Source organism: Pezoporus occidentalis, unplaced genomic scaffold (assembly GCF_034315485.1).
Source record: "Pezoporus occidentalis ecotype Australia unplaced genomic scaffold, CSIRO_AGI_Poc_V1 ctg13, whole genome shotgun sequence".
Classification (NCBI taxonomy): Eukaryota; Metazoa; Chordata; class Aves; order Psittaciformes; family Psittacidae; genus Pezoporus; species Pezoporus occidentalis.
Genome location: NW_026913103.1, coordinates 8,928,543 through 8,951,253, shown reverse-complemented (window position 1 = coordinate 8,951,253; position 22,711 = coordinate 8,928,543). Strand labels below are relative to the sequence as shown.

General features: G+C 37.9%; 1 protein-coding gene and 1 long non-coding RNA gene across 4 annotated transcripts in view; one reads left to right on the top strand and one right to left on the bottom strand.

The window, feature by feature from the left end:
* The window catches only part of SNX14 (sorting nexin 14), a 54,895-nt gene extending 33,218 nt beyond the window's left edge, over window positions 1-21,677 (top strand). For 2 of the 3 annotated variants that reach the window (XM_062608344.1, XM_062608343.1), the window contains 12 exons: window positions 4,499-4,700; window positions 5,636-5,719; window positions 5,856-5,956; window positions 6,262-6,373; window positions 7,880-7,920; window positions 8,100-8,219; window positions 16,859-16,982; window positions 17,485-17,649; window positions 18,479-18,574; window positions 19,259-19,350; window positions 19,505-19,561; window positions 21,475-21,677. In XM_062608344.1, coding sequence (XP_062464328.1) covers window positions 4,499-4,700; window positions 5,636-5,719; window positions 5,856-5,956; window positions 6,262-6,373; window positions 7,880-7,920; window positions 8,100-8,219; window positions 16,859-16,982; window positions 17,485-17,649; window positions 18,479-18,574; window positions 19,259-19,350; window positions 19,505-19,561; window positions 21,475-21,513 — 1,233 coding nt within the window. In that variant the 3' untranslated portion in view covers window positions 21,514-21,677. The remainder of the gene's footprint in view (window positions 1-4,498; window positions 4,701-5,635; window positions 5,720-5,855; window positions 5,957-6,261; window positions 6,374-7,879; window positions 7,921-8,099; window positions 8,220-16,858; window positions 16,983-17,484; window positions 17,650-18,478; window positions 18,575-19,258; window positions 19,351-19,504; window positions 19,562-21,474) is intronic. The other variant, XM_062608345.1, reaches the window with a different exon arrangement.
* LOC134158438 (uncharacterized) overlaps window positions 1-22,711 on the bottom strand; it is a 411,508-nt gene that overhangs the window by 293,861 nt on the left and 94,936 nt on the right. The gene's annotated exons all lie outside the window — the stretch shown is intronic.

The following is a 22,711-nucleotide window of genomic DNA, read 5'->3' as shown; positions in this document are numbered from 1 at the left end:
GGCAGAATTATTTCACAGGACATTGGTGTCTGAAGCACATATGGGGGACAAATGGAAAATGTTAAGAAGGGAAGAGGAAGGAATTGGTCAGAAACTACCAGTAGTTGTGTGTTTTTTACAGTGTGTCTGCCAATTCTACCTTTTGAACTTCTTCGTAACAAACAAAATGTTTAAGCATTTATTGCCTCTCTAAACTGCTAGCTCATTCTCCACAGCCTAAAGATAAAATAGTAACTATGAGTTTATATTATTCATCTATTTACTTTCAGAAGAGGGTGGGAAGGACTCAGCAACATAGGACTCTAGATAGGTTTGTTTTTTTCTTTAAGAGGAGAAGAAAAAAGGCAATTTTCTGCATAACATAATCTTCATGAAGTCATGCCTTTAAGGGGGTGGAGATATTGCCATTAATTTCTTGGTTTTCTTGGTTAATTAAATTCTTGTTCCTGAAACCTCTCTCTTTTTGAGGCAAGATTCTAATGAAAAGAGTTAATTCTTCACCATTCCTATTGTAGATTCTGCTAGCCAAGGGACATGGAAGGATAATTCTCCTATAGTAGAAGAATTAGTAGAAGTATAATCAAAGAAGCTCAAAGAAGAAACACATTTTTGTGCCAGAGCACAAGAGGTTACTTGAAACAGACAGACAGTATAGAGTCTAATCATTACTAAGGAAGGTTTTCAAATATACAGAATGGTTTTAGCCTAGGCAAGAATGGAAATTTTTAGGCACAGCATTGTCTCAACTGCCTTCATTAAATAAATGGAGATTACTTTTTAACTAAACCCACATTAGACAAAATTTAAGAAATACTTGCGTCCTTTCACTTGGTATGTGTGGATGGGAAGAAGAATTTGTTAAAGAAAACACTGTTGTAAAGCTGCTGTGTGTCTGAAGAGCTGGACAGAGCTGTGACTTCATTTCATGAGTGAATACTGAATATACAGAATTCAACATGAATATTGTCACAGTAAACGCTGAGGTGTAATTTCCTAGCAGACATTCACAGGGTCAGAGGAAGAGCTCTGTGAGAAATTAAAGATGTGATCTGGGAAATTAGAGTATAATTACAAGATGGTGACAGTGCAATATACAGATTTAGCAACTTTTTGATTAGCTTATGTATACGGAGGGTGTGGGAGTTACTTCCTCCTACCCAGATTCTGATTAGTTATTTAAGTAATTGGTGTTATGTAAGCTTTGTGGGTTCAAGGCAAATATAAGGTAAAGCATGGCAGTGAAACGAGTTGTGTGCATTGTGACAGGAAACTGAACAATGTCAGTCTTTTGACAAAGTCATGTTGACACAGCTAAAGCCTATCAGAAACATCCATTTAGTCTAAGGAAATCATGTTGGCATAGAAACGTGTTAGCAGCTTTCTGTAGCTCTGGGCAGCCACTTTGTAAGCTGCTAATATGATAATAGTAATTCCATGAAACCACACTGAATAGTTGTCAGCTACATTTCAAATATTCCACGAAACCACACTGAATCTTTGTCAGCAAAAGATCTTCTGCATGTTAAAGCACAGCTTTAACTGGTTACCAAGGCAACCAGAAGACCTGTAGACTTGATTTGTGGTTTTGTCAGATTAAACAAGTGGAAAGAGTCTGGGGTAACCTGTTTTGAGCTTGGTGATCTTAAGCAGACCACCAAGAAAGAGGATTAAAAACCCCAGGAATTCATGCATCTTGGCTTACAGTTAATGCTGTGGTTGTCATAGTGGAAAAGCCTGGGAATTTGCAAAGGATGATTACCAAAACTGGGCTGTAAATTAGGTGAAGGGTCTGGTGAAAAGAGGTTATGAGCCTGTGAACCTTTGCTGATGATTATGTATAACTTTGGAAGGGCTGAGTGAAGAAGGTTATGGCCTCTTTATGAGCACTTACGGATGACTGCCTCCTACCTGCTCTAAACCTTACACTGACTGCAGTGCTGGGAGTGTAATCACTGTATCAACTAATAGCTTAGTCCACTGTATAAAACTAAATAAATAGGAGGAGGTGAGGACTGCAATCAGTGGAAAATGAATTGTAAAGAAATAGTTGGAAAATGCAGGTAAGAGTTGAGTTTCAGTCACGTCTGTGCTTCAGCATTTAGTTCAGTCAAGGACTACATAACTGGGTAAGTCTGAGTGTTTCTGGAATGATCTTTCATTTTTGAAAGGATGTCTTAATGGAGGCTATATATTGAGTGCTAATGCAGATGTACACATTAAGTCAGGATAGATTATGAGGTGATAATTTTGGCAGCCTGCACAGGGTGAGGGAGTGAGTACAAACTGCACCCAGTTCATGCTGCCCCATCTGCAGAAGCTCAGATGTTGCTGACTTGGAGTTGCTATCCTGAAATGCTGTTCTGCTGTTTCTGTCCAGTGGTGACAACTGCATGAAGCCTGGGGAAGGGGGAAAATAAGGGTAAAACCTCATACAGAGGCTTTGCGATTGTAAAGTTACCTGACAACCCTGTTGTTGCAGATCAGAGAGCATCTGTCCTATTTATTCCATTCTTTGATGCAAGTCTGCCCTGCAGTTTGTAAGCCCAAATTGTTCATTCCAAGTTAGGGTTATTTGTGTTTGCTTTATGAAAGAGCACAGCCTCTGATTTAGCTCTCAAATTGTGAACCAGCACAGCTGAGCATGGTCTGTATGCAGCAGCTCTACTCTGCACCTGTCACAGGTTCTCTTTTTATCAAATAAATCAGGTAATGGAAGCAAAAAGGTGTTTAGAAGAGATTCAGTTAGTGGATCCACAGAGATCTATTTTGGAAGACAAAGGTCCATGCTGTAACCAGGTTAAGGATCATTTCAGTATTATGCAAAGGCAAAACAAAACTGAACAAAGATTGCTCATGTGTGTTGAACCATTTATGCTTCAGCTGCAATGGAGTCATGATCATGTGAATATTGTAATGGAGACACAGCCAAAATTGTTTCAGGGACGCTGTATTGCCTTAAAGCATTAATTGGATTTTCCCAATACAGGAAAAACTCGTTAAGCCACCTAGGCTTGGCCTTTGAGTGGAATTTGGCTTTAAATTATGAAGCTAAGGGAAATGGACTTCAAACTGGCATTCATGCTTTTTCCACTGTGCTGTAGTTTCATACATTGTAAATGCATATGTTAAAATCCCCTGTTTAACAAGTGGTGGTATTCTCCAGTCTTTATGTGAGGACTTACTGAAATAATGTACTTTTGAATTGTTGCTTAACATTTTGCCCCAGTGCATCTTTATCGAGGTCTAATCTCCCCACAGATTCTTCATTCTGCTTTACTTTGTCACCTGTTTTGAGTCTAAGGCCAGCCCTACCCTTCCTTCCCATGGGTGCTGTCTTCTCTTTCTAAAATTAATGTTCATTCCTTTGGGTCATTTTTATTATTCTTTTGTGTGTGTGTGATGAAGATGCGAATTGGGTTGCACACTGGTTGGAGAAATAAATAGCTTTCCAAGGGTAGCTGCTGAAAGCTTGGCTTTTTTAGTCCAGATATTTAAGATAATCTTTGTTGTTTGTGGTCATAAAAGATTTGTAGCGCTTCCTTTGTCATTGTTTGGGACCTGAGAATTTAGTGTGCTGTGCGGTAGCTGGGTGATTAATTGCCTTTGGGCAGCTCAGCCTGTCTGTGATGAGCAGTGTTAGGAGCATAAAGTGAGTGTCAGTGTAGTACTGGGACTGCAGTTCAAGTTCGAAATAATGGCACTGGTTCTAAAAGTCTGCTTGCATATGTTAAAATCAGTGTTAATGTTTTATGGCATGGAGTCTGAGTTTATGAACTCCGTGCACCTGAACTACTCTATGTGTAGCCAGCAAGGATTAGGCACATGCTGCTTCCTGGTGCATCCATTTCTGGGGTCAAGATGCTGAAACTGGAGCTGATAGGGAATGCAGATGTCTTTAAAAAGCCCTCTAGGCTGTGGGAATAATTCAGTGCCAGTTGTAGCTGTGTTGCACCTTGCAGAGCAAGTCAGATTCATGTGTCCGCAACATACTCCATTGCACTCTGCTATGAGGATAGGAGACCCTAGCTTGGTGCACTATTGGCTTCTATCTCTTGTGTTTGCCTAGCTTCTTGGCCTGACCTCGTAAGCTCAGATCTCCAGTTTGCATCCTTGTATGGTGGAAAATGCAGTGCAGCTAAATCTGCTGGACCCAGGCTGGTTCATGTAGCATTCAGTCTGTGTCTAAGGCTTTCTTCCAGCTGTTTCCTTTAGTATTTGGCTCCCTCACTCACTCTCTCCCCTTAAGTATCAGTTTATGGAACTTGATAACACTATAAAAACTTTCAGATCTCTCTAAATACTGCTAATTTCAAACTAATTTGCAGTAGATCTAAAACCAGAAATCAGTGTACATAGAAACTCCATTAATGTAATGGGTGTTTTTTTTCTTAGTGACACACATTAAAGACATGATTTATGTTTCATTATCATATACGAGGTTTGTAAAGGTAGACTGTACCAATTAGAACAGTTGATATTGATGTTTGAATCTTTACAGATTGAAGAAGGTGTTATGGTGATGGAAGATGATTCTCCTGAGGAGGCTGTTACTACCCCAAATACACCCCGCAACCTTGCTGCATGGAAAATTAGCATCCCATACGTAGATTTTTTTGATGATCCCTCCTTGGAAAGAAAAGACAGAAAGGAGAGAATTCCTGTGTTTTGCATTGATGTAGAGAGAAATGATAGAAGGGCAGGTATGCAATGTTGTGGATAAGTTAAAGTCATTTAGAAATGATCTCAAAACATTATAGAGTACTGTATTCTGATGGGTGTTGCAGTGTGTTTTGCATACATGTTGTTCTGGTTTTGAAATAACGACTTGAAAGTTATGAGGAAATTTGTTTGACAGCTAAATGATCACATTTAGTATTTGCAAGTTGAGAACTGACAACTCGGCGTGAATCAGTTCCATTTAGACTTCATGCCAAAGTTTAAGAGTCTATCTTGCAAAAATCCTGATCCCACAATTCATATTAATAAAGATTTGTCATATTTTCCTTTCACTCACTCTGAACTGTGGAAAAATGAACAACAGATAACTCCTTATATAACTTTTAAAATATAGTTCTTGGGAAATGAATATGTTTTGCTTATTAGGAAGGGTTTTGGCTTGCAGATAGTTCATCAGTATCTAGATAGTAATGCATCCATATTGAGTGGAGAGACTGCCTCATCCTGGGGCTGCACAGATTTGTGTTGGTGGAACTAATACTTCCATGCTATGCCAAAGTGTTTAAGAGTTTTGTAGTGATATCTTCTAGGAGGAAGAATGATCAGGATATGGGATGGTGCAGAGCACTGTATTCAACAAGTGGTATTTCTGTAAATCATTTGGCTAAACGTTTGAAAATAGATCTAACATAGTCCTAATGAATTTTGAAGTTATGCAGCATTCCACTGTTTAGATTTTAGGGCTCCCCTAAATGAGATCATAATTTCCTTGCTAGTACCATATCTATTTACCAGGTATGCATTTTAATTTAACACTTTAATTACCTGGCTGGGATTTTTTTTAATGCATTTTGGGGTACTAATATAATTGAGGGGTTTTTCCTGTAATAATTTGTGTCTCAAGTGGCATAAAGCCAGGTTTATTTTTAATGTTGTGTTTGTTTTGGCTTTTTCCCAGTTGGGCATGAACCTGAGCACTGGTCTGTCTACAGGAGGTATCTTGAATTTTATGTACTTGAGTCGAAGCTCACTGAGTTTCATGGTATGTTCTCCAGTATCAGTAAAGCCACTTTCCCACTGCTGTGATTATCATTCAGTAGTGAGCTGAAATTTGAAATAATGAAACCAATGTTTGCTGCATTACAAGAATAATTTAATCTCCTTGATATCTTTCTTAGGTACATTTCCTGATGCTCAGCTTCCCTCGAAGAGAATCATTGGCCCCAAGAACTATGAGTTCTTAAAATCCAAGAGAGAGGAGTTTCAGGAATATCTGCAGGTATCAAACTAACCTCTGGAGCAAAGAATACTCTAAAACTAGTTATATAAAAATAATAAAAGATTATAAATTTGGTTTGGTGGGGTTTTGGGTCTTTTTTTTGTTTCTAAGTAACTTGAGTTTTAGAAAGGGATCAAGTGGGGAAATAAAACTTGTAAAAATTTCATGTGACTGAAAGCAGAAGCAGATGACAATATCTATGATAATATAATGCTCATTGAATATCTTTTTGCTGTGCAAAAACTGATTTTTTTTTTTAAAGATTCATTTTAAAGTACTTAGACTTTTTTCTTTCCATCTCAAAGAAACTTCTGCAACATCCAGAACTAAGTAACAGCCAGCTTCTAGCTGACTTTCTGTCGCCTAATGGAGGAGAGACTCAGTTTCTTGATAAAATGTTGCCTGATGTGAATCTTGGTATGTATATGTTAGTTGTTTATCCTGATAAATAGTAATGCTGTAGATACTGTAATTGGATGATAGGAATAATGAATAGGTAGTAGAGTAGATAATGAGTAGCAGATAGATAGTAGAGTAGATGACAAGTAGGAGATAAATAGCAGAGTAGATAGGAAGAGTAGGTAACTTGGGTAAGGAAGGGACAAGGAAAATAACCCTGCTCCTTCACAGCCCTTAAAGTTATAGCTCAGCAATCAAGACATGCTGATACCCTTTCCTTGAAGAAAAAGACACTTTGAGATTATGGAAAAAGTGTTGAAGTTGCTTTTGATTTTTTGTGTCAGCAAGCAAACTAAAATCTAACAAGTATCACAGTTGAGGAAGACTTTATGGTATTGTGACGAGTCAAATCTGCGCAAGTTGGTCATTGTTTACAGTGTGATGGTACAAATGATTTTGTAATATAAACTACCTTTGGGTGTTAGTTGATTAAAATCTGTTCCTGGTGTGAACCTGCTGGAGTGATCATTTTCTCAGTGTGCCTACTTGGTTATTGAATGAGATTTTTGTGGTCATCCTCCAGTTAAATGGTTTCATTTTGCTTCAGACCTCCCCTATAGATCCAACTGTGTTGTTAAAAAAAAAAAGCTTATAATTGTGGTGTTCACTGTAATGCATCTCATGTCTGAAACTATGCTTCACTTCCCAAAAAAACCCAAACAACCCCAACAAAAACCAACAAAACATTTTGACAAGTCTTGGCATTTAAAGTAGGCTTTTCAGGAGAATGAGCAATCTTACTATTATCATTTGATCATTGTACATACTTCCCAGTGTAAGTTCCAGATTTAATGACATGTAGATAAGAAAACTATTACTATAAATGTAGTACTTAAAATAAAACTAATCCTAGACACTTTAATTTTTCAGCATTCAGAGTTACTGTGCTGTATCTTGATAGCCATACCAGGACAGAAGAGCTGATTTCTAAGACCCCAGCTATAGTCTGTCCAATTTGTAAAACTTTACTCATCAGTATTTTCAAGACTGGATCCATGTTCTCTCCAGATGATCTGATTATTACCAGGGAAAGTGGAGAGTCTCATTTTTTGTGAGAAATGTTTATAAAGGATGAAAAATACAGACAAATTTAGCAATTCTGGTGTCACATAATACTGCTGTTACAGTGCAATAGCTGTTTATGTTTGAGTCTCTATAAAAATTACAAAGGTAGATCTGGAGTACTTTTATTCTTAGGAAAAAAAATGTATTCAGGTATTCATCTGTGTATTTTTCATATTTAGGTATCTGTTCTTGAAGAGTACTAAGCTATAAGCTGGATACGTGGGAGACTTCATTTTCATAGCTGTTTGTGTCAGATTAGAAAAAAAATCCTGTTTTAAAAAGCTGTTGTATTTTAAATTCAGTACTAGACAATGAGTATATAAAACGTAGCAGAGCAAAATGTCTTTAAGATCAGGCATTGATAATAGAAAGTTTTTGTTTGTCTGTTTCTAACTATAGGTAAAATTATAAAATCTGTTCCAGGAAAGCTGATGAAAGAGGTGAGTAAGGCTTCCAGGCTGCCAACATTTTAACTTCTGTAACTAATTTTATGTGCTTACTAATTTAGAGGCTAGTCAAAAAGTTGTTTGGAAACTCAGTTGAGGGGTTGGATTTTTTTTTTGGTCTTTCCCCCTTCCTATAATTATTGAAGTGATGGGCTGCTCATGTCTTATTTCAGAAAGGTCAGCATTTGGAGCCATTCATCATGAATTTTATCAACTCCTGTGAATCTCCCAAGCCTAAACCAAGTAGACCTGAACTTACCATTTTGAGTCCAACTTCTGAAAACAACAAGAAGGTAGAGTAAATCATCTCACCTCCCCATTTCAAGGTGTTGTGAAAATGGCCATATTTTGAAAATGCAAAGAATAAACAGGAAACAGCATAAATATAACTTCCCTATCTGTATCTTTTCACACAAAAGAGAAAATAATAGTGCAGAGAGCTTTGTCATCTTCTGTGTTGTAAATATCTTAGTCTGAACGATTTTCGAGGGTTGTGGATATTTTGATTTGGTGTTTTTTGGTTTTGATTGGTTTTTCTTTTTCAATTCTAACTGGTTTTGGAGTAGAGAGCCTGGGAAGTACAGAGAAAAGAAGAGGGAAGGCAAAGGTGAAAAACGGGGAATGTTTTGATGCCATGAGTGAGCTTCCTCTTTGAAGTGAAGAGCTTGAGTGTTTGAAAGTGTGACTTTTCGAAGTGCTACAAGCTAAATTTGTCATGGTGTTGATATTTGTCTGCCTTTAAAATGTTAATATACAGTTCACTGATGTCTGGCATACATAATAGGTTAATTGTATAACTTACGTATAGTTTCTCTGTCTAACTTTGCCACAGTTAAAGCCCAGCACTTCCAATTTTAACCTTTTACTTGACTATAGGAAAAGATAGTTCCTTTCTTAGTCTTCCTATATTTTTGGCTAGAGCCTGGTAAAACTTACTTGAAAGACCTCTTTTACCTTCAGAGGCTTTAAAAAGACACTGGTCTTTATATTTCTGTGATAGACTGCTTTAGGTTGTTAATGTATTTGTGGAATTTACAGTAGAATACTGTGTCTGGACCAGGATTTCAGAGACCCAAGCTCAGTGTTGCAGAGTTGGTGTGGTTTGGAACAAAATTTTTAATGTGCGTACACTTCGGCATTTGTGAGGTTCTAAAAGAAAACTTGATACTAGAAGCTTTTCTGCTATCTTGCCTACTTTGGAAAGAAGTTGAAACTGGGCTATGTGGGTGTTAGTTTTTTTTTTTCCCAAGTAACAAGTGATAGAACGGGAAGAAATGGCCTCAGGTTGCACCAGGGGTGCTTTAGATTGGATGAGGAAACATTTCTTTATAAACTTTCTGAAAAGTTTATAAAGCACTGGCACAGGCTGCCCAGTGAAGTGGTTGAGTCACCATCCCTGGAGATATTTAAAAGATGTGTCACTTAGGGACATGGTTTAGTGGTGGACTTGGTAGTACTAGGTTGACGTTGGGCTTTATTTTTAAGGTCCCTTCCAATCTAAACAATTCTATAATTTTGTATAAGCTGGGACACTTCATTTTGCAAAGTGATAAACTAGAGATACATGAATCTAGAGAATAATGCACAGCATGAGAGGACAGGGTAAAGATTGTTTAGGGTTTCTTTTCCTTCTCTCTCTTCTAGTGTAAAAGCATTAAATGGGGACGGTAGGAGCGTGGCTGAGAACAATAAGTGGTAGCTGTTGCAATGGTTAGTACATTTTCAGAACTCTTTGCCCAGAGATGTTGTGAATGCTAGCAGCTTACACAACTGTAAGGTAAGACCGGGCAAATCACAAAAGGAAATCTATTTAGAGTGAATACCTGTAGAGAAACTGTGTCCAGCTCCTGAACTTCTTTTTTTTTCCATTTGAAAATAGTTAGAGGCTTGAAGAATACTATTGAAAAGTGCTGTCCGTATTTGTTCTTTTCTTACAAGAGCTAGAAGCCCAACATCTCTTCATGGTTCTTGTTGGTGATCGGCTGTCAAGAAAGTGGACCTTTTGATTTCCTTCACCATGCATATTTTTATAGTGTTATGTCATTTACAGAATTTGCAGCCATAAAACATTTATACTGATCAAGTATTATGGCAGTTAAATTTAGCCATTTGTTTAGATTTCATCTTCTAAACATGAAGTCTGAATCACTACAGCCAAAAAAAAGTGTCAGCTTACATACGTGCACACGCAAAATTAGTGGCTTTCATTTCAAGACCTTCCTTACCTTGGACAGCATTTCCAAGGTTAAGATATTTTGTTATTGTTGTCTAATTAAAGAGGTATAAATGTATCAGCAGATTTAAAACTCGGATGTAGGGGTGCCAGAAGCAGTATATGCATATATATTCTTCAGATGTTTTTTATAAAACAGCTGACAGTGTACTACAGCATGCTGTGAAGAATCAGGTAATAATTTACTATGATCTGTGAAGAACTACTGAAGTTAATAGTTTCAATGCATTTAACATATTTAAATAATATAATTGAGCAACAAGCTTTGTACTCTGAGGCATTCCTTATGAATACAGGGTTCTTTCTGTACTTTGCTTTAAAAACCTTTACTGAAGGATCAAAATGAATTCTTTAAAGAGGTATACAAAACCTTTTTAAATTTTACATGGTTAAATATATATATATATATATATATAGCATTGCTTAGTTAAAATGTAAGCTTATTCTCTGAAGTTTCAGTATGTTATTCTTGTAAAAGAACATGTGTACAGAAATTCAAGCTCTGAAATGAGGTTTTCCTGTTTCTTTTCAACCAAGGTGATCCCAGGAAAGCAAAAGTGCTGGCTGCACTTCAACTTTCCTTCTGGAATACTAAGTTTTCCTTAAGCAAAACAGATCGTTACTGCCTTCTGTTTTAAAATGCCATTTTCAGAAATACTGTTGTAGGGAAAACCTCCTTATCACCACTGAGTAACTTTGTGTATGCACTCCTCTGGAGACACAAGTTTGTAGAGTCAGTCCCAAGTTGTTGCTGGTACTACTGATTATCCTGTAGGAGGTGCTTTTGTCATGACATGACTTTCTTTGCAGAGAGCAAAACAGATGAGAGTAGCCCCAGCTCTCCCTTCCTCACTATCTATTGTGAAAGTGAGTTCACTGTTTTTCTAAGTTATTTTAGGTAGTTTTATGAATAAGTAATTGGTTCTTCATCTATTTCAGATTTTCTCTATTTTTTCCCAAATGAAATCTGTTTTGTCTGGGGGAGACATTGGCTGTAATTGGATGGAAAGTTTCAGATTTTGGTATGTTTCCTGCAGAGCTATAATTATTGTTTAATGATGGGCACTTGACACACTTTGCCTTGGGGTGATGCTGCAAGACAGATGCTGCAATGATCAGATCTATGAACTGTTTGTCCTGAAATTATACTACCAATTTTGACCAGCAGAGACATGTATGCATAAGGAATTCATGTGCTGACTACTTTCTCGCTGATTTCCCATCTGTCAGTTTATCCAGAGTGCACACACTCAGTCAATCAATAACTAATTATTAGAGATCTGATATCCCAGATTGTGCTGTGTATTGTGTTATGGTCTCTGCTCAGTCTTTCCACGCACATTTGAAATTCATCCATCTTGCTGATGTGTCGGGGTGTTTGCATCTTCTTTGGAAGACAGTTTTCTCTTTCTCAAGTCAGTCCACACTTGGGAAAAGCTTTGTACCAGGTGCCAGGGCAATGTGCCATTTACATCTTGTCACTTCTTGGATTTGATTTGTAAGCCACACTGGTTTAATCTGGCAAACTGTTCTAGTTCAGATTAGTGGTGCTTTCTGAAAGCAAATCTGATCATCTCTGTTTATAGCATTTTCTCTCATGACAGGGAGTTGTCTTAGAACTCATTAACTGAATTTATTTCAGATGAAACTGTGCTGGAATACACTGTCTTGGAATACAAGCACCAAGGGTGTTCAGTCCAAAGGCAAGACCAAAGGTAAACCCCTTTGTACTCCCCAAATACATGTGGCATCAACTTCAGTTGTTCAGTTCTGTAGTTTCATTTCTGTTGTGCCTCATTGACTTATTTGCAAAGATACAAGTGCTGTGCAGCAGCCTGGCATCCCTACCTCCTGCTTATGTGCATGAGTGCTAAAAGTCTGTACCAGAATTCTGTGAGCTATCTGTATGGAGTCAGTCATAAAATCATAGAATAATTTGGGTTGGAAGGGACCTTCAAAGGTCTAGTCCAACACCCCTGCAATGAGCAGGGACATCTTCAATTAGATCAGGTTGCCCAAAACCACATCCAGCCTGGCCTTGAATCTCTCCAGGTATAGTGCATCCACTCTGGGCAACCTGTGCCAGTATTTTACCACCCTGACTATAAGGAATTTCTTTCTCTCGTCCAGCCTGACTCTCCCCTCTTTTAGCTTAAAACCATTATTCCTTGTCCTATTACAACAGGCCCTGCTAAAAAGTCTTTCTCCATCTTTCTTAAAGACCCCTTTTAAGAACTGAAAGGCTGCAATAAGGTCTCCCCAGAGTCTTCTCCAGGCAGAACAAGGCCAACTCTCTCAGCCTTTCCTTACAGGAGAGGTGTTCCATCTCTCTGATCATTTCTGTAGCCCTCCTCTGGACCCTATCCAACAGGTCCATAGCATTTATCACTTAATTGGGCATCCTGTTCCAGTGCCTCACCACCTTCACAGTAAAGAGCTTCTTCCTTGTATCCAACCTAAACTTCCCCAGTTAAAGTTTAAACTCATTACCCCTTGTTACTATCACTACAGTCCCTGATGAAGAGTCCCTCCCCAGCATCCTTGTAGGCCCCTTTTAGATATTGGAAGGCTGCTCTGAGGAGGGAGGGCTGTTTATTCTAGTATCAACGTGTTGGAATTTGCTGAGAGTACAGTACACATTCCCCAGTGCTTGTGCTGCCAGCTCTGTTGCCATGAATAGGGTACACCCAGGCTATGTCTTCTTCAACAGCCAGAATAAGAAATGCCTGAAACAGTGTGGAGGCAGATGAAAGCCTGAGTTCAATCAGAAATGTGCCTACTTCTTGGAAAGATTTTCTGCACACTGCTTCCTTTTGGGTATTCCTGGTGTGTGTATTTTGAATACTGGTGGAAAGGCTTACAGTTAAAAGCACATAATGAATGTGGGTAGTCAACCTTAAGTACAGCCAATAGCAATTTGGTTTGATCCTATATCCTGGATTGAAAGAGTTACCAACCTCCCTGGTAAAAATGAATGAGCAAATAAACAGCCCTGCTTCCCCCCTCCTCGGAGTACCAAAAGGATTTCTGGCTATCCCAGCTGTGTTTCTATTCTGAAGGTCTGTGAGCAGCATGATTGTCTTCTGAACATACTTCTGTCAGACTTGCTAGAGTAGGTCAGGACTTCTCAGTTGATGCAGATTTTGCAAAATATGCCTACAAAAGCCTTGTTCTGCTGCCTTCTGAAGACCTGCCAACAGCAATGAAAACAGTTTTTGGAACACAAACAGTATAATGAGTTTTTATGCATAGTTACTTGGAGAAAGTCACAGTTGCTTTTCATTACACCAAGTGATGTGGTTCAGACACTATGTATGTTCTTTGTTCTTACCATTTTGGTATAGTCACCTGTACTTTGCAGATGAACAGAAAAACAGTGGGAAAGTTCATGCGTCTGGCTATGGATATTGTTCATTATCATGGTTTTGCCTTTATAAACTTCACACTTATGAGTGTATATTTGCGTATGCACTCACTAACCATTGAGTCACCTTTTTTCTGTTAGGAACTTTGTGTAAGCATTCATACTTATTTTGCTAGCTTTTCCCATCAAGGTACAGTATATAGGCTGCTTGGTCTTTTTCTTAATACAGGCCTTCTATCTTTCATTTACTTCAGAAGCTTGGCTTCCATTATTAACTGGTACCAATCCATGGAATTTCCTCATTGAAAGCCTTTTAAGAATATTTCATGGTTATAATCACAGTTACTGTTTAATCTTAAAGAGGTGAATAATGAGGGCACTGGAGTTTGTGTTGCTTATCTTTAGCTAATTACAAGTTAGCATTGTATCATGTCTCAAATGTTAATATGTGCAGAAACATTTAGAAGCAAAATCCCATGCTTATCTGAACTGTGAATATAATCTTAACTTTTGTTTTAGATATCCAATTGTATGTTTATCACTTGGCTTTCCTCTGAGCCAAAATCCTGGAAAGTGCAAAACACCTAAATGTGTAATGACACTTTGTGTTATGACTGCTGCATCTTTCAGAAACACATTGCTAATGACTGTAGGATACATGCTTGTATTAGTGCAAAGTGTAGACTTTATGAAAACTGCACATTGGCTCAGTAACTGGCATTCATTCACCTGCTGTTGCTTTCTGAAATGCCGTGTGCAAGAGTCTTGAGCTTTCAAAGCTTGACAGCTGATCAATGAACCATTATTTTTAAGGTGCAAGACAGATTATTCATGTCCAGAGGTACCATAGAATCCTAGAATGGTTTGGGTTGGAAGTGTCCTTAAAGCTCATCTAGTTCAACTCCCTTGCCCCAGACAGGGACACCTTCCACTAGACCAGGTTGCTCAAAGCCCTCTCCAGCCTGGCCTTGAACACTGCCAGGGATGGGGCAGCCATAGCTTCTCTGTGCAACCTGTGCCAGTGCCTCACCACCCTCAAAAGGAATAATTTCTTCCTAATACCTAAATCTAATTCTAAAAAAATCTAAATAATGGGAAGAGCGAACTGCTGGTTCTCACCCCAGTTAGGTCCCAGAGTGCCTCTGGGGAGCCTGTTCCCCAAGGTACATAGAACATTCAAAAGTTGCTGCTTCTGGTTTGGGTGGAAGTTGAAATAACACTTGAAAGTCAAAAAGCTTTGCCCTGAGATGGCCTTCATGTTTGATAAGGGATTTTTTATAGATCACCTACCAGACTTCTGTTAATGATTTAGTTTGGCCTGCACACACTCCTCTGAACCTACATGTACATTGCACAATGGGCTGCTTTGATTTGGCTCAGTATGTATCGCCTCTTGTCAGGTCATGGGGTGTATCTAAAAAATAAATGAGGCTCTTGTTTAAATTACAGTAATTCAACTAAGATTTTCCTAGTGTCCTAGTTTCAGGATAGAGGAGGATATCGACTTCAGTTTATACAGGTTTTTTTAAACAACATACCAGGGACGCTTTCATACAGTGGGCGTGTATAATTATGTGTTCTTTTTAGGTTTGTTACTTTTCCTGGATACCAGTCATCCACCAGTGCATTAACCATATTGGCTCTTTCATGTAATTTATGTAATAACTTGGTGTTGTTTAGTTTGAGTGAACTTTGTGAAGATAATACCAGCAGTTCAGCACGTAACAAAAGGGTGAGCCTAAAGAAGCATGAGTCAAAAGCTGCGTCTTGCCAGATTTCCTGATGTAATTTTTCCTAAGAATGCAGACTGTTCTGCTCAGAGGCTTGCATGATTCAGAGCCTGTTGTGATTTGGATATGGTTTATGGACTTACATATTTCAGGGAGAATTGTGCTCCAGTAAGTGAGCTACATATAAGCAAATTACTTCCTGTTGCTTGGAATTATTTTTAATTTGGGAGTGATGCAGAAAAATCCGTGTCAGTAGCAATCATCTCGGGCAAGGCAATGCTATAATTATGTTGCATTTGCTTCTAGTTCTGGGTTGTATTTTTAGAAGCCTGGCATAAACTTTTGAACTTTCTCTTCATAATGAGGAGTATTTTGTATAAATTCTTTTTTATCTTTACATCAACACTTTCTGGGATAAGATAATTTAAAATAAACTGTTAATGTTGATTGCTAGGTATTGTTAAACGTGGAGAGCCTCAGGATTCAGAGAAATCCTTTTCAGCTGCTGGAGCCCACAGACTTGGGGGAGGGCAGAAGGAGTACCTCCTAGGTGGTAAGGAGTACCTCCTATGTGGTACTCCTTAATGGGTTGCAGGGAAAAGCCTTGTGGGATTTTACAAGTATTATAATGATATCTTTTGGGAAGAACCAAAGGTGAGGAAATGGAGGAATTGTGGTGGTGGTAACATGGGAAAATAGAAGGGTAAAGGAATAAAATGGGAAGTGGAATAAGTTGAAAGAAACCAAAACTTCAGTAACTCCCCAAGATTTATGAAGCTTTTGCTATAAATAATCAAGCTGGCAGGGGGAAAAAGGGCTTTCTCTTTGTAAGAAGTTGGATATTTTGTCCAGAAATTATTGTATTTATTTCAAAATCATCACAGAATCACAGAATGATTTGGGTTGGAAGGGATCCTAAAGATCATCTTCTTCCAACTCCCTGCCATGGACAGGGACACCTCTCACTAGACCAGGTTACACAAAGCCCTGTCCAACCTGGCCTTGAACACTGCCAGGGATGGGGCAGCCACAGCTTCCTTGGGTAACGTGTTCCAATATGGTAGCCAAAGAGAAATTTTAGGAACATTTGGATGTCGTATGGTACCTCTGTGATTTAAGACTGACAAACTCCTTATCCTTTATGCCCCTCATTGGTAGAATGGGGTGCATCAAAGGAATGAAAACCTGGGATGGGGTAAGTCTAGATACATAAAGGTATTGGGATCAAAAGGGCTCATGAATTAATGTCTCTGTCACCCTGCTGATTTGTTGATTCCAGGTGTTTTGTTTATTGGGTATCTTGGCAACATGTGACGTTGCCAATCTGCAATGTAATGTGACTATTTTAATGTAATGTGGTTATATATATGAAATTATATGCATATGTGAAATACTATAGTGTAATGAGGTTATTTCCCTCCACTTTGAAAGTGAAGCATTTTTAAAAAAGAAAGAATAAAGGAAAACTGATTTTATTTTCTTTTTCTCTGAAAGCTCTAGAAGAAAGCTACTTCTAGTTAAAAAAGAAAATACAAACCCAAAGAACTAATGGCTATCCTTTTCCCTTTGAATGCACTGTTTTTAGTCTGATGTTTCTGTTTTTAGCTCTTCAGTGATTTATTCAAGAATAATGCAAACCGGTCTGAGAATACAGAAAGACGACAAAATCAGAACTACTTCATGGAAATGATGACTGTAGAAGGGGTCTATGACTATTTAATGTATATTGGTAAGAAGTGATTTCTCTTAATTATATTTCATGCTAAATAAGAAGTTCATGTTCTTTGGTAAGAAATAAAATTCCATTGTAGCACCCATGTATAATTGAGCACTTGCAAGCTTAACAATATACAATTTAGGAACAGTCATTTTTTAAAAAAAGACTTCATTGCTGTGCTAAAATCTCATAATTTATCATTCATTATTCCTCAGATGTTTTATCTCTTTTCATTCCTTATCTCAGAGTATGAGCTATGGGAGTAGGACCCTTCTCTTTTCTCGGTTTTGCCTAGGTTGCTTGTATGCTTTGGTAGCTAATTAATAAAAATAGCTAAGGGAAGTAGGAAGTATTTGATAAGCAATCTGGAGAATGCAGATTTTTTTGGTGTTGCACTAACCAAAACTAACATTACTTGCTTGTTTGCAGTCTTTCTTTTTTCTTTTTCATAAGTGATTTCTTTGTCATCAGTATTAGGAGAACCTGATAAACGTGTGTCACTGTAACTTTGCAGGTAGGGTAGTTTTCCGCATTCCTGACTGGCTGCATCATCTCTTGATGGGAGGAAGAATTCTCTTCAAAAATACGTTGGAACTGTACACAGACTATTACTTGCATTGTAAGTTAGAACAGCTATTTGAGGAGCACCGGCTGGTTTCTCTGATAACACTGCTAAGAGGTTCGTAAAAGTTACATCTTTGATGTGAAAATGCTGCTTTAGTTTGATATTTGAGATCACTTCTGTTATGTTTCCAAGAACTAAACTTTGCAATGCTTGAGGAAGCAAATGAGATGTAAAAAATCAAGTGGCCTATAAAGAGATTCCAAGTTTGTTGTGGAAAGATGCTGAGTCAGCTATGTTATCTGTCAATGATGATTACAGAAAAATATATTATGAATAGTAACATTATCTCACAACTATAGGGAAGTGTTATCTGACTGCATTCTCATCTAAACAACACATCTGACCAAAGCTCTGGTATCAAGACAGCTCTGTCCTTATCAAGCCAAAAAAGAGCACTTGTGAAAGACAAAAAAGGACAGGAGTAAGTCTTTCAGAGCCTAAAACCTGAGTGCCTTGTATTTCTGATGAAGAGCAGTTCTCATTCATAGGTAAATCTGAAATTTTTGATAGTTCAAGATAGTGGTTTTGCACAAGGTATACATATTGTTTATAGTTTTGAAAGTATAATGGAAATTGTAAGTATGGAGATCATAAAAATCCTAAATCATAATTGATTTAAACCTAGAACTTATTGCTATAAAAATCTGAAAAGAGTGGAAACAAACTGGGAAAAGATGGTTGTCTTCCACACAGGAGAGGTATTCCGGATTCTATCAGGTTAATGTAAGTGAAAGGCTATTATCTGGCAAGTCTAGAATTCCCTTCCAGTCAAGAGCATACAAAAAAGAAGCTCAACTCAGAAGCCATAATCCAAAAGATACTTTAGATGGCAGTGATACATGATTGCCTAAAAGAGAGGTTTTTTAATGTGTCTTCGCTGCAGATGCCGTGTTCTGTGAGAATACTGAACCTCGCTCTCTCCAGGATAAACAGAAGCGAGCAAAGCAGACTTTTGAAGAAATGATGCGATACATTCCAGGTTCTGTATTTCATGGCTCTCTGTATGAATATGGTTAATTATTCAAGCATATATAACCCAAATACAGTCACAGAGCTTTCCAAATCAGAAAATACTCATGCTGCTAAGATTTGACTAGAATACTAGGGGTAAAAATCCCAGACTTCAGTTCCATCACTTACGTGTTGCTGACTAAGGTTGTAGCATAGTGAATAATAAAGACACGATGGAAATCAAGAGCGTTACAGATGTACTTAATACCATAATTTTTCAACTTTAGAACGTTCCTATGGTTTGTATTTTATCCAGATGAAAACTGGGTTGAGAAAGACACACCATAAAGTTGGAAGACAAACCTGAGCCATCCTTACGCTCTCTAAACCAGGGGCCCATTTGCTAAGTTATTCAGAAAGTAATAAAAAGAAATCAATTTGTGGTTTATCAAAGGATGCATTAGGAAATACACTGATATTATAAAAAGTGTAGTAACTACTTAGGTGTGCAGCCCTGAAAGAAAGGGAGGAATAGAGGTGGAACCAAATGCTCGTTTGTTTTCCATGTACTGCTTTAGGTGGATAAAACTTGAACTTTCTTTAATTTAAGCTTTATTTTTTTAAAGTTACTGGAGCTCTGTAACTGCATTGTATAGCTGTTTTGCTGTGCTTCCTAATGACTTATGTTATTTCTTGTTGGTATCTGGTCTAGATTTAATAGGCAAATGCATTGGGGAAGAGGCTAAATATGAAGGCATCAGACTTCTGTTTGATGGAATGCAGCAACCGGTGCTCAACAAACAGGTAATTTGGAACATGTGAGAAACCTGCCTTTTAGCTCAGAATTTCCTGAAGTGAATGTATGGCTCAAGCAGAGGAGTGAGCTCTAATTCAGAGTTAAAATAAAACCCAGTAGTTTTACCTTGGAGTGTTCTTAATTTTCTTTATTTTCTTTCAGTTAACTTATGTTCTGCTGGACATTGGGATTCAAGAGCTCTTTCCAGAGCTAAGTAAGGTAATGTGCTAACTCTGTTGAGGACCTGCAGAATTCTTCAAGCTGCTAATGAGTCTTGGTTGTTGGTGTATATTTGCTGCTGTTCCCTTTTAATACTAACTGTAAATTTGGTGGGAAATGTGTGTTTTACTGAAGTATTAAAATCATCAAAACCTGGATTATCTACATTTTTGTTGATTAGCTCTTTCCAGATCAGTTTAGGCCCATTTGTCTCACATACAGAAAGTCTCAGTTGCCTTTCAGTAGGCTTGGGCAGAGCAGTAAGTAGTCAGGATCTTTGTGCCTTTCTCTTTGATTAATTGTCTCCATTTTTTTGCTGAATTGTTTTATGCATTTCCTGCTTTAGGAAGTGAATTCCAGATGCAGAGCTCAGGTTGAGTTTCAGCATATTTCTTAAAAATATTTGGCAGGAAGGTTTCTTACCTCTAGTTCAGTCACTGCAATGTTGACTCCAACTTACACAGATAAAGAATTCACACAGCACAAAGTGCTATATAAACGTATATCACTAGGTTTGTGATCCATGTGGTATTTGTACTTACGTGTATAAAACCTTCACTGAGTTTTATATAGTAATTTTACTGTTTGGTCTCCATGGTAAGCAGGAGATGTTAGCTAGTTAACTAGATTTAAAAAAAAACAAACCCCTCACTTAGAATAGATGTTCATTGCATGTGCACTCTGTCTGAGGATTGCAGAGTGCCAGTGGCCGTTTATTTTGCATGATAAACAGGAACTCATGTTAGATGTCAGAACAAGCTGGGGCACCTTCCATTGTTCTCACTGAAATGAGGCCTGCTTAGCAAATCTAACCTACTTTGTGCACCATCTCTATAGCTGCCTCCTCGCCTCAGTGTTCAAACAGTTAAAAGAAGACCCAACCAACCAAGGAGGTAGCTTGGAGACTTGTGTGCTGCAGAAAGTACCTGACTTAGGCCTACTGTTTTACTCTGCTGAACTGTTTCGTATCTCAGCAGCTAATACATATCTATGAGCATCGGCTTTGTTCAATCGATGCTGAAGAAACTAAAGGCTTGGCATGTTAAGCATTTAAATAGTCTTTAAAGCACTGGTCAGGCCCAGAGGGTGGTGCTCGGTGGAATAAAGTCTAGTTAGACACCGTTAATTAGGGAGGTATCCCAGGGGTCAGTTCTAGGTCCAGTCCTATTTAACATCTTTGTTAATGATCTGGATGATGGGGCAGAGTGCAAGCTGCTGCTAACAGAACTGTGTACTTCATCGTGTAAAGGGGAAACTGAGCATCCTGGAAGTCTTTGTTTTGAGCACTGCTCTGTCAGCAGGGGAAACAGCAATGGGAGAGGTGGGAAAAAATCAGTTAGTGATGTCAGTCTGCTTCCCACTCTTGAGATCTGATACCTTGGAGGTCTATCCTGATATATATACCAGTGCGGATATATACTGGATCACTCAATAGATGCTGTGTTTAATGTCAGCATGTGTAAGTGAACAGGCTTTAAAGATAAGAGCTGAAAAACACCTGTGATGAGTTTTGTCTTTGTAACATACAGCCCATCCCTACGAAGTCTGTCAGGCAGGATACAAGGAAAAGGGATAGGTGAGAGAGGAGAAGCATTCCTAGCTGAGCAGGGAAAGAAATCTAGCTGAAAAAAGACCATGCCAGTGCTGTTTCCAGGGCAGAGAATTGCAGTGTTTAGAAGACTGTGGGTAGCAGTTTGGACTGCTGAACTAGTTAGAACTTCCCAAGAAGGAAAAAAATACTTATTTTGAGAAATAGTATTAAAAACCTGCAGGCAGGTTCCTTTCCCTTAACTCTGTTTTCAGGTGGATGTTTTCAGATACCATTAATCATTGCAGCTCAGTTTAGTCATTTTATGTAAATATGCATTTTCAAACTTCATAAGCTGTTTTTTCCCTCCATTACTGCTTAACAGGGTCCAAAGGAAGGCAGCTCTGTGTCATGTTGGATGTGAATGGAGGGACCTTGCTGGACAACCAGTAGAAACATCTGCTGTTCACTGTTGTAATGGACATATGATGTTTTAACTGTGCATTGTACATTTTCTTGTAAATAACCTAAAATTTAAGTTCTAAAAAGATCTCTGTATCCAATAAAGACATTAAAGTTTAATACCAATTACTGGTAAATACTATATCTGTACTTTTTAATTTAAAACTTTATTTAGCTGTTACCAGCAAAAGTCAAATTCATTTCCTCATAATCTCTTCATGTGAAATTACAGGATGACATAAGACAGCTGGGAGATCAGCCGACATATGCTTTGCTAAAAGAGCAATTGCTGTTGTTTTTCTTCAAGGATACGTAGAAAAAAATTGTTTGGAATAAGTTGTAGGATGCTCTCAAGAGCTTATTTTTAACTGTCTTAACAAATCTTACTTATTTCTTCTCTTAAACAAAATTACATGATTGAATCTATTGCACATGAATCATCTCTGAACTATCTTTGGCCTTCATGCTTTCTGTAAGCAAGGAATATCGTGTGTAATTTTGTTTAAAACCTGAACTTCAAATTTAAAACATTCTTAAAGTAATAATGGGTGTGGAAAGTGGAGTTGACTTTTATCTTAGCCTTTATTTATCTGCAATTTCTCACCTGGTTTTGTTGGTTTTTTTTCATCCTCTTAACAGGCATAGAAGAGAGGATGCAAGCCCATCCCTAGCATTCTCTAAACATGTAGTGGTATAAAAATGTGTGGAAAAATTTTCCTATACATATTAATTTGTTGGCCAAGCCTTAATAAAAGAGAATCTGAGAAGGACTTTCATGCATGGATAATTAAGAAGTTTTACTCACAGAACAATACAGATACTTTAATAAGCATTCCTCATTTTTTTCAGACAATGCCCATTTTCTCACTTTTTGCAAACTGATGCAATATTGGTGTTGTCAATACAGTTTGCTCTCTGTATTACTTTTGCTTGCTTACTTTTCCCTTCTGTTTGTCCAAAGGAGGTAAAAGTATTCTTTCTCTCTGAGTATGCCAAAGTAGTTGTTATAGCTCTTTAAAAACAGGTGTGTGGGTATGGTTCTGTCTGTAAGTGCACTCCCTGTTACTGGCTTTATGTTGATTTGGGGAAGACCATTCTGTAAATTAGTAACTTCTGGGGCTGATACTGACAAATCATCAATGCCATGTTATAAGTAGTGT